General features: G+C 37.1%; 1 protein-coding gene across 1 annotated transcript in view; it reads right to left on the reverse strand.

Annotated features, from left to right (window-relative positions):
- Positions 1-12,418, reverse strand: part of Casc4 (cancer susceptibility 4) — a 145,665-nt gene that overhangs the window by 72,265 nt on the left and 60,982 nt on the right. The window contains exon 2 of the mRNA XM_004623495.3: positions 746-800. Coding sequence (XP_004623552.1) covers positions 746-800 — 55 coding nt within the window. The remainder of the gene's footprint in view (positions 1-745; positions 801-12,418) is intronic.

Genomic DNA, 12,418 nt, shown 5'->3' on the forward strand with positions numbered 1-12,418 from the left:
AAAACAAAAACCATGTATTTACTTCTACAAAGTTTTAGCTTTAAATTTTCTTTTTTTAATAGGTATACAAAGAAAATGAGCTAATTAAAATAAGTTTGTACATATCAGAAAACTTTATAATAGGGATTTTACCAAAAACAAAACAAAACAAAACAACTCGTTCCTTTTACTGTAAAGAAAATCTTAATCATCATAAAGTTTCCAAAGGGTTTTAGTGTCTATTCTAGTATTAATTTAAAAATAGTCAATTTATCAAGAGATTTTATAGTGAACTGGATTTTATAGTCAACTTATCAAGAAATTGTTTAGTAGAAATTGTTTCCCACATTTATCTAGAAAGTAGATGGGCTCTGATGCTACAGTTCAATTTTCTTTGAGGATTCTCTTATGAACATTTCATTGTTTTTTTTTTTGTTTTGTTTTTTTTGGCGGAACCGGGGATTGAACTCAGGCCCTTGCACTTGCCAGGGAAGTGCTTATTGCACTGAGCCATCTCCCTGGCCCCAACATTTCATTGTTTAACCTTGTCTAACACAAGATTAAAATGCAGACCTTAAATTTTGACTCGCACCATTTATAAAGTAATATTACATAAATCTTTATATCTTCAAACAAAAGAACAAATGTTTCACCACCAAGCCTTGTTTAGAAAATTATATTTCATTTAGGCGTTGAACTATTTCTTAAGTTTTAAATAGCTTAGACATACAGTGATTATTATCTTTAATATGATTACGTTTCTTACCCTTTAAATGATGTATGTCTGCCATCTGATATGATATGTTGTTCTGCAGTTTAACCTGAAAAACATTTAAGTTTTCATTTTATTAAATATGTCATTTTGCTCATATTTTATTAAATATGTAATTTTGTTGTTCATATTTATTTTAGCTTGATCAAAAATTCAAACAAAACTGATTATACCTTACTTCTTCTCAAAAAGAATTAGAGGTGTATTCTAATTTTGCAATGTTTATTTTAAACTTGCTTGAGACTATTCATTTAACTTGACAGTGTTAAGTTTGAATTAAAAAAAAAGTTTGAGTTGAACATCATATAATTTTTTTTTAAACTCTCACAAGAAGACCTCTCACTAATTCTATATTAAGCAAAAAAAATTGTTTCAATCAATGCCAAAAGTAATTAATGGTTATCACGCTCCCCTAGGATAACACAGTATCAAGTGTTACCTTCTCACTCAGGATTTAGTACCGTGGTCACTGCTTTCTAGATGTCAAATACTTGTCAGATACTATATAAAGAACAACAAGAACTGAAAAGTGTACCAAACCGAGGCTGAAACTAACGCTTACCATTTAACCTAAAAATTAAAAAGGGTCTTAGATAAGCCAAGACCTTGTATACAAAGAACCTCTGTGTCTTCTGTTCTTGTGTTAGACAAACTCCACTTCACTGCAGTAGGTAACTAAAATATAACTATCAATGTGTTCTTATCTCCCACAAGTAACTCTGTGTTGAAAGACACATTCAGATTTATTAATGGCAAATATAATATGAATGGCAAAATGACTCTGATAAACACTAATCCCAATTTTAAAATATACTTTTAAGTTTTTGACTTTGAAATATAGATTCACAGAAACTTACAAAGATGGCATAGAGAGTACCCATGTATCCTTTACAGTTTTTCCCTAATGGTACATCTTACATTATTATGCTATATTACTATATCTGAATCTGAAATACTATGTGTATGTATAGTTCTATACCATTTTGTCATATGTGTAGATTTGTGTTAAGTACAGTTACAATCAAGACATAAAAACCTTTTGATCATCAGAGATTTTCCTTATACTGTCTTTTATAGTCACATATCCCCTTGTCCCACCATCCAGTGCCATTGGAGAAGGAGCATAAAACAATTTAACAAGTAGAAGAGCAATTTTGCTGGGTGTGGTGGATATACCCCTGCAATTCCAGCTAATTGGAAGGCAGAGGCAGGCGGTTCCCAAGTTTGAGGCAGCCTAGACAGCTTAGTGATACTTTCTCTTTAAAAGAATAAAAAGGGGTGAGGATATGGCTTAGTGGTATAGTGTTGGCCTGGCACATGTGAAGGCTGGGGTTCATTGCCAGTAGGCAAAGGCAAAAGGGAAAGAAAAGAAAAAAGCATAGTCTGAAGGAATTAGTAGCTAAGAGAGCACCTAACACAGTATAATTAATTACTACCCAAATTCAGAGCTGAGGGAAATTTTATAGAAATGAGTCTATCTGAAAGATGCACAAAAAAGACAGCATGAGGCAGATATGAAGTAAAGTGTGATCTATCTAAAGCACAAAAGGCAAAGAATTGTAGGAAAGGATGGGGAGGGGAAGATCATAGAGAACCTGATCTATTCAATCAGCCAAAGACTCTTTTTTTCTTTTTTTTTTTTTGAGACAGGGTCTTGCTTTGCAGTTTAGGTTGGCCCTGACCCTGAACTCAATATGTAGCCCAAGTTAGCCTCAAACTTGCTGCGGTCCTCCTGCCTCAGCTTCCCACGTGCTGGAATTACAGGAATGCACTACCATGCCCAGCTCAAATTTCAAATGAAAATGCATTTTCATAAACAATTTACAAATGAAAGCAGAACCATTCTGATTGAAGTAGCAGAGGTCTAGGAGTCCTAATTTCTTTTTCCCTGGGGGATTTTAAGAATGAAGTTTAAAATATAATGCTAATATGTGGTCATAAAAAGGAACAAAGTACTATACCAGTGCATGCATGGTACAACATGGATGTGCTCTGAAAACAATATGGATATAGAAAGAAATCAAACAATGGCAAATATTGAATGATTCTATAGATTAATAGGCAAACCCATGAAGATCGAAAGTAGATGAATGGTTGCCAGATCCTGGGGGAAAGAGAATGATGATTTTCTTTTGAATGCTGAGCATCAAACCTCTACCACTAGGCTACATGAGTAGTGGCTTTTAAAAAATTTTTTTGGGGGGCCTGGCCCTAGCTCAGGCCTTTAAGTGGCTGCTTCCACAAAGCTGTCAGCCTCAGGTTGCTGGAGTTCGAACCTCACACCTCACCAGCTGGCCAAAAGTGCCCTGAAGGCATTCGAGGAACAACAACAAAAAAAAAGCCTTAAAAAATTTTTTTGGTCTTGCCATGTAATTTAAGGGGGACTTGAACTTTCTTTATAGTCCATGGTAGCCTCAAACTGCAATCTTCCTGCCTCAGCTTCTTGAGTGCTGCCATAACAAGCGCGTACTGCCATGCCCAGCAAAGAAGTGACTTCTTAATGGTCTGGTACTGTTTTTTAGGGGGATAGATGTTCTGGAATTAGCAGTGGCCCGCACAACACTTAATTTTCCAAAAATAACATTTTTAAAGGGCAAGTTTTATGGTACATGATCTTTTTTTTTTTTGAGGGGGTACAAGGGTTTGAACTCTTGGACCTTCACACTGAACTACATTTCCAGTCCTTTTAAATTTTAATTTTGAGACAATGTCTCACTAAGCCCCTAAATTGCCCACACTGGGCTCTAACTTGTGATCCTTCTGCCTCAGACTGCAGAAGTGCTGGGATTTCAGGTGTGTGGCAAGGCACCTGGCTTAAATTTCCTGGAAGGCAAAAAACCACTCCAAAAACATAAAGATACTAAATGTATATATATGGCGACACACGAAAATGAGGATAAAATAGTGGATAAACATTACATATTTAAGCAGTTTGCTAATTAGACGAGGCAGTCAAGTAAATAAGCAACTGTAAAAACAAATGATATCACTGGGTTCTACAGACACAATGGGGTTCTACAGACATGATGGGAGAGCTTAGTAGAGAAAGTACTTCAACCCAGTCTTGAGAAAGTGAGACTTCTAGAGATGACAATGGCAAAAATGACTCTTGCAGAAAAAGCAGTGGTTAGCTAGGTGGAAACAGGAAAAAGTGAGGAGGAAAGATATTCAAAGGCATGTGTCAAAACTTAGACGTGAAAAACAATAAACATTCTAGGTACTATAAGCAGTACCACAAAGCTGGAACAGAAAATTAAGGGAGAATGGTAAGATATAAGACTAGAAAGTAAGTCAAGTCCAAAGAAAGGGTCTTGCCAAAGAATGCTGGCCACAGGATACATCCTAAGGTTAACTTATAAGGACTTTGCAGCGTATGAACCTATTTTTATAGGTATGACAGCCTAAACATGACTTGTTAACATCTTTTAAATGTAAAAAAAATGAAAAGAAAGATTTTGTGATATGTGAATTATTTGAAACTCAAATTTCAGTGTCTATATAAACAGTTTATTGGAAAACATAGCAGTTCATTTATATATGGTCTATGGATGTTTTCCATCAACAGTGGCAGTGATAGAGATTATATGACCACCAAAGTCTTAAGTATTTATTACCTGGTTTTTTAAATACAGAAAAATCTGCTGACTACTGGTCTAAACTGATAAAATGAGAGCAGAGAGGTAAATATATGTGAGAGATATTAAAGGAGAAAAATGAATAGTCTTGCTCCTTAAGTATAAAACAAGATTATAACTGATTACAGATGAAAGATCTCGATGATAGGGATTCAAGATGTGTAAGAATACAATTCTCTACAAAAGAGAAATACAGGAAAAGAAATGGAATTAGGATGAGAGAACATTATGCTACTTGATAGGGTAAGTTGTGAATTAGAGTAGTAGGAAGCACCACTTTGGGTTTGACCCACAAGGCTTAAATCTGTCTGTGTGTACCCAGTGGGACCTAGGACTGCCTGCTGAGGCTGCTGAAGGAGCTGAAGAATGCTGGGTTCCTCTGGGCACTAGGCTCTAATGGAGTCCCTTGGAATGGACCTTATTTATTGGTCTGGGAATTATGAGGAGTTCAAGGAGAGCGCCTAGTGTGATTATCCCCCTGAAATATATTAGTGAGACCAAGACACCCTGAGATAAGCAGGGGTCGCAGAACAGGGTCATTCTCTTATTTGAGGTATAAACTAAGTACCCTCATTTCTTGCTCTGATGACTAAAAAGGTCCAGAAAAATCTGCAGTGGCCCTGTCCACAGATATCACAATCTCTCCTGAGAAACCCTGGATAACCTTAGACATCATAGGTAAGCCAATTCAATTACTTCATTCTGTTTTTTTTTTTTTTTAAATTATTTATTTATTTATTTATTTTTTAAATATTGATCCTTTCACTTTAATTTTTTTTAAACATTTATTTATTTTGTGTGTGTGTGTGTGTGTGTGTGTGTGTGGCCAGCTCAGCCCACCAGGGGGCGGGGCTGGCTGGCATGTGGTGCTGGGGGATCGAACCGTGGTCCCTGTGCTTTGCCAAGCCTTGTTCCAAGTAGGTGCTTCAGACCACTGAGCCATCTAGCCAGCCCCTTCATTCTGTTTTGATTTACTTCTCTAGAAAACCCTCCGCTGGGTCAACAGCCAGAGTTGGGGGTGGAGGAGGTCCCAACCAAAGATCTCTTTAAAAAAAAATTTAAACAAAAATGATACAGAATTTCACAAGATGATGGGTTTTATGGTTTGTGTCTAGCTGTCCCCCCAAAGTCTCATGCAGTCATGGGAGGCTATTGGAGTTTGTGATTATTATTATTTTTTCCATTTATGAATTGGGTACAGGTCTCACTCTGCAGCTTGAGCTCCTAGTGATCCTCTTGTTTTCAGCCTCCCCAGTGCAAACTCTTAGGATTGATTATTGTGGGTGTGGTTGCTGCACCTGCCCTGGGGCATGTAATTTGCATTACAATGCATCAACTTAAGGAGGGATGAGAGGCTAGCTAGTTGCTTAAGATGCTGCTTACTTCCCTTTACTCTCTGCTCTTTGCACCACCATGAAAGGTTGTCCTCTGCCATGTGCCGCTCTGCCTTGGAGCCAGCTGAGTGTGGACTGAAACCTCCAATAACTGTGAGCTAAATAAACCTTTCCTTCCTTCATTTTGAGTATTGGGTATTTGTTCCAGCAACGAGTGGAAAGTAACTGAGACAATAGGATAGTAACAATGGTTATTATACTATATATTGTTATCTTCAAAGGACTTACCAGTTTACTAGATATAGGCATGCAAAACTGATCAAACAATATAAGTATTAACTATTCCATTATCTTAGCTATCATGCTATACATATATATATATATATATATATATATATATATATAACTTTTTCTTTTCCTTTTCTCTCTTCCCTTATCCCAGTTATGCTTTTTTAAAAGCAGATTCTTTTATTCTTTTTTTTTAAATGCAGATTCTTTCCCTTTCACAATGCCTATTGTACCTTTTCAATCTTATTTACTCTTTCAGTTTCTTACACTAGGAAGACAATATGATATTTATACATGTGAGTCTGGTTTATTTCACTTATGAGCATGGTTTCTAGTTGCATCCATTTACCTATAAAAAATTGAGTTTATCTTTCCTTATAACTGAGTAGACTGCATAAAACTCCCACAGTTTTCAGCCATTCCATAGTTGATGGACACTTAAGTAATTTCCAGGCTTCACCTATTACAAGTTGTGCTCCTATAATCATGGATACACATATATCACTATGGTATGATGTCTTCAATTCTTCTCGAAAAATACCCAGAAGGGAATACCTGGCTAAAATGGGACCTCTAACCTAGTTTTTGAGGAATCTCAACACTGATTTCCAAAATGGTCGGACAAGTTTGCAATCCCACCAACACTGGAGAAAAGTTCCTTTTTCCTGACAGTATCAGCCTTTGTTACTGGTTGATGTTTTGATTACAATCACTCTTTCTGAGGCTGAGATGGAATCGCAGTGTTGTTTTAATTTATATTCCTTGAATGACTAATGATGTTGGACATTTTTTCATGTATTTATTTACCATTTGTATTTCATCTAAGAAGTGTGCACTCAACATCTCAAATGCCCATTTTTGGATTGGATCTTTAAATTTTGGGAGGCTGTTTTTTTTTTTAATTAATTCTTTATATGTTCTAGATAGAAGCTTTTTGTGTGAGGGACAACTGGCTAAAATTTTTCCCAATTTGTGGATTTTCTTTTCACTTTGTTGGTGATTTTTTTTTTTTTTCCTTTGTGGTACCGGGGATTGAACTCAGGACCCTGCACTTGCCAGGCAAGAAACTTTGTGTGTATTTTAGTGAAGGTCTACAGGGTGTTCAGGGTCTTACTATTAGATTGGACTCACAGTGATCTGCCTGTTTACAGCCTCCCAAGTGCTAGGATTACAAGCGCGCATCACCATGCCCAGTCTCAATTGCCATCTCAGTGCGCCCCAGGGGTGATGCCAGCATAGCAAGCCTGGGAATTGAACCCCAGCCCCTATGCCTGCTTGCAGGCGCTTTAATCCACTGAGCTATTTCGCCGGCCCTGGTGATTTCTTTTGATGTTAATTTTTTTTTAAAGATGAGATCCCAGTTGTTGATTCTTTGAAATATTTACAGTGCAGTTTAGTGTGTTTGTTCATGAACTCTCTGCTTACCCTATGTCTTGAAGATTTCCACCTACTTTCTCTTCCAGAAGACTTAAGTGTTGCTGTTTTAATATTGAGATCTTTAATTCATTTTAACTTTAGGTTAGTGCAGGGGGACAAACAGACATGGGGCTAGTTTTAGTCTTTGGTATGTAGAAAGTCAGCTTTCCCAGTACCATTTGTTCTGTTCTGTTCTATTCTATTCCTTTTTTTTTTTTTATGAGACAAGGTCTTGCTCTGCAGTTTGGACTGGTCTTGTGCTCACTTTTGTAGCCCTCAGTCCAGTCTTAAACTCACAGTAATCCTCCTGTCTCAACCTCCCAAGTGCTGCTATTACAGGTGTGTGCCACCATACCCGATTCTGGGCCAACACAGCATGGGGGGGGGTAACCAAACTCGGGACGCTAGGCTTGCCAGGTTGGCGCTTATGCCTCTGAACTATCTTCCCAGCCTAAGCACCATTATTAAAAGAGACTATTTTTCTTCCATTGAACATATTTGGCCTCTTTGTCAAAGATAAGGTGGCTGAGTGTGTTTACAGCTGAGTCTGCATCTTCTAATCTGTTCCACTGATTCTCATGTCTATTCTTTCTTTCTTTCTGAAAGATTATGCTGATTATATCACAGTTTTGAGGTATAATTTCAAGGATTATGATGCCTCCTGTTTTGCCTTTGCTTCTTAGGATTGCCTTTGCTATTCTAGGCCTCTTCTGGTCCCAAATGAATTCTAGGAATGTTTTTCTCTAGACTTGTGAGGTACGCCAATGGTATTTTGATCAGGACTGCATTAAGTCTATATAACAGTACTAAAAGTATGGTTATTTTCACAATGTTGATTCTTGCAAGACTTGAAGTACTTTGCTCCATGCTCTTCTTGACTTGATGGTTTGTGAAGATAAATCTGCCGTTATTCTGATGGGTTTTCCTTTAAATGTGATCTGTTTCCTTTCTTTAGCGGCTTTTAGTATACTGTTCCTATGCTGAATTTCTGGGATCTTGATTATTATGTGTCTGGGTGTGGTTTTCATTGGATTGATATTATTTGGAGTTCTATATGCTTCGGTTACAGGAATGTCAGATTGTTGCCCCATATTTGGGAAGTTTTCTGCTATTACTTCTGCCCATATTCTTTTTAAATCATTTGTATTGACTCCTTCCTTCTCATTGATGCCTATTAGTCTCACATTGTTCATCTTTGCATCATCTTGCAGGTATTGTATTATTTTTTCCTGCATCCTAGTTGTTTTAAAGAGATCTTTTCTTACTTTTTCACTAGCCGCAATGGTGTCTTTCAGGTCACAGAGTCTATCTTCACTTTCACGCAGACGGTTTTGCCAGCTTGTGATTGAGGTTTTAATTTCCTGTATATCACTTTGAACCTGTTTCATAGATTCTATTTCTTTCCTAAATTGTTTATTCAGGGGTTCCATCATTTTATATTCTCCTCTATTTTTTTGTCAGTGTATTCTTTAGAAGCACTTAGTACTTCTTTGATTATAGTTACCACTACATTTTTGAGTTCCGAAATTATTTCTGATCTGATTTCTTCTATACCTTTCTGCAGTTGATTCTTTACTGTCAACGCTATTATTGCAGAGATATCTGGTGTGTGATTTTCTGTTTCCTCAGTGCTAGCGTCTTCTGCATTTGTACTGGGTAGACTCGGGGCATGAGACTGCATTTTGTTCCTTCTCTTTGTCATTTTGTATACCACTGTCTTCTGACCTTCGGTGTAGAGCTTAGATACAGTTATTACCTTAGCACCAGGTACGGAACTATGAAGTTCGGATTCCTCCAGGTGGGTGTTGCTTGGATCTGGCTGCTGTGCTCCACTTCTTTCTGCTGTAGGCATTAGAGTTGAACCCTTTGTGTCACTCTGGCAAGATGCTCTGCACCTGAATTAGCTGGGTGGGTCTTGCCTCTAGCCTCTTTGCAGGGAGTTCTGCTGAAGGGTTCCATGCTGGGCCTGCACTCTGGGTTGAATGAGGATCCGTGGGCCCCGGGTCGTCTCACTCACTCTCTGGGCCTGTGCTCTGGGTCTATTCAGGATCCCACCGGGCCCCATGTCGTCTCACTCACTCCCTGGGCCTGCACTCTGAGTCTATTCAGGGTCCCGTGGCCCTCGGCCGTCTCACTCACTGGCGGGGCCTGCACTCTCATTCTGTTCAGGATCCCGTGGCCCCGGTCAGCTCACTCACTCCAATGTTGATTCATTTATCCATGAGCAAAGCTCTTTCCATTTTCTGAAATCTTCGATATCTTTTTCCAGAGTACTGTAATTTTCAATATATAGAACTTGTACTTCTTTTGTTAGAGGGATTCCTAAATATTTAATTTCTTTAGATGCTACTGTGAAGGGTATTATTTTCCTAATTTCTCTCTTAGTAATTTTTTTTATTTATGTACAGGAAGGCTATTTATTTTTGAGTGTGACTTTATATCTAACTACATTACTGAATTTGGTTATTAAATGTAGAAGTCTTTTGTTGGAGTTTTTGGGTTTTCTATATAGAGCATCATGTGAACTGCAAATTATAATGACAATTTAACTTCATCCTTTCCTATCCTTTTCTTTTTATTTCTCTTGTCTAATTCCTGTGGCTAATGTTTCCAGAACTATACTGAATAGGAGTGGTGACAGTGGACTTCCTTGTCTTCTTCCTGATTTTAGAGTGAAAGCTTTCAGAATTTGACCATTTAGTATTGCATTTACTGTTTATCATAGATGACTTTTATCAGATTGAGATAAAGACCATCTATTCAGATTTTCTGTAGGGCTTTTATCATGAATGAGTGTTGCACTTTATCAAAAAGCTTTTTCTGCATCAATTGAGATGATCATATGATTTTTGTTTTTGGGTTTGTTGATAATTGTATATTAGATTTACTGATTTGTATATATTGAACCATCTCTACATTCTTGGGATGAATCCCACTTGGTCATGGTATATAAGTTTCTTGATGATTTACATTCTGTTTGCTAGTATTTTATTGAGAATTTTTGCATTTATTTTTGTTAGGGAGATTGGCCTGTAGTTCTGTTTTTCGATCGTATGTTCCTCTGGTTTTGGTATCAGGATAATACATACCTCTGGGAATGAATTAGAAGTACTGCTTCCCTTGCAATTTTACTGAACAGTTTTGAGGGGTATTAGAATTAAATATTGTTTAAATTTCTTGTAGAACTGAGCTATGACTCCACCAGGATCTGGGTTTTTCTTTGTAAAGCCAGCAAGGAAAACAAAGAAATAAAGAGACAGGAGAAAAGCATGAGAGTTGGTTGCAGTGGAAGTGAAGAGCATAGATAAGAGTACTGGGAAAGAAGATGCTGAAATATGCTGAGTAGAAAGAGAAAAAGCAGATGTGAACAAAGACAATTCTCTTTTCAAGAAAGCTGACCAAGGCTGGGGAGATATCTCAGTGGTCTAAGAGCCTGCCTGGCAAGTTCAAGTACCTGGGTTCAATCCCCAGTACCACATGCTGTGCTGGCCTCAGGATCCTGGGCATGCTGTGCCGGCCACCAAAACTGGGTGTGGTGGTGCACACTTGTAATCCCAGTGCTGGGGAGGCTAAGCCAAAAGGATCATTACGAGTCCAAGCTGCATAGTGAGACCCTGTAGAAAATAAATAAATACACAAATAAAATATAAAAAAAAAAAAATCTGACTAGAAAAGGGAAGAAAAGAATCAAATATTTTTTTTAAATGTGAAGAAGGAATACAGACAAAAAGACTGATTAAAGAGTGACAGTGGCTTACTAACAGTACACAGTGGAGGAAATGGATCTAGAACAGGTGAAAAGTCTGGCCTTCATGACATGATGAATCTTCTTTTGTTCTAACAAAGAAGAAAGATGCAAGAGTACAGATGTGAGGTATGCCTCCAGATGTGTTGAATATTCTATCTATTCAGTTCTTAGGCAAGCAAGAGACAAGATAAACTGCTGAGTTTTGAAGAAGGAATAAAAAATTTTAATTAATGACCAAGTGTAGGCAAGAGTGGAAGGGAAATGAGGGCATATTTGAAAGTTGCTGTACAAGGTGGGCTGCCTGGAGAAATAAAATTTGTAAGGTGCTACTTAAAACTCAGACTACCACATAATACCAACTACTAACCAGGCTGAGGTAGAAGGATCAAGACCAGCCTGGGCAAGTTAGCAAGAACCTGCCTCAGAATTAAAATGTTTTAAAAGGGCTGGGGATGTAGATGAATGGTACAGCATTTTTCATCCACAGAGCCCTGAGCTCAATTCCTATTACCACACACACACACTGAAAGAACAAACAAAAAACCCCCAGCAGCAGCAACAAATACTGAGGGGAGTTGCTAATCACAAATTTCTACAAATCTGGTTATATAATCTTTAGCTATGAAAGAATCTCAGGTGGAAAAATTTAATAAAATGATTAGGTAGGGCTGCTAGAAAGGAGACAGTAAAGGATTTGTGGTCCAGATGAAGTAAAGAACAAGTACAGAGTATTCACCAATTCTAATTTCTCCAAAGAATGAACAAGTTTAAGGTTCACAATCTAAATTTTAAGGATACAAAATCCATTGTCAGATTCATAGAAGACTGTATTAACAATCAAGACTGTGGGCTGTTCTTAATGTTGGCAAATATAGGTATCTGTTGTTTAACTTCCTACTGTTTTAATAACTATGTGAACTTTCTACCAAGGTGCACTGTTTGGTCTTATGACTTGTCTTTTTTTTCTTTTTTTTTTCTACAGTTATGTACATCTTTATAGCGCCTCAGTAACTTTTTTTAGTATAGTATACCATGTTTACACAGTATAATTTTCATTGATTTTACTGTACTGTACAGCACTATTTTTATGCTATTATACTTTACAATACTGCATGTAAAAGTTATTGCAAATAAAACCAAAGTAAGTCTGAGTTTCCTTTTTCTTTTGATACTCATTAACTTTATTGAAAATCAATAATAATTATATAGCAAATTAAAAATTATAGACAATGAAATGTGAAAGATA

This window comes from Octodon degus, unplaced genomic scaffold (genome assembly GCF_000260255.1).
Source record: "Octodon degus isolate 3935 unplaced genomic scaffold, OctDeg1.0 scaffold00002, whole genome shotgun sequence".
NCBI lineage: Eukaryota > Metazoa > Chordata > Mammalia > Rodentia > Octodontidae > Octodon > Octodon degus.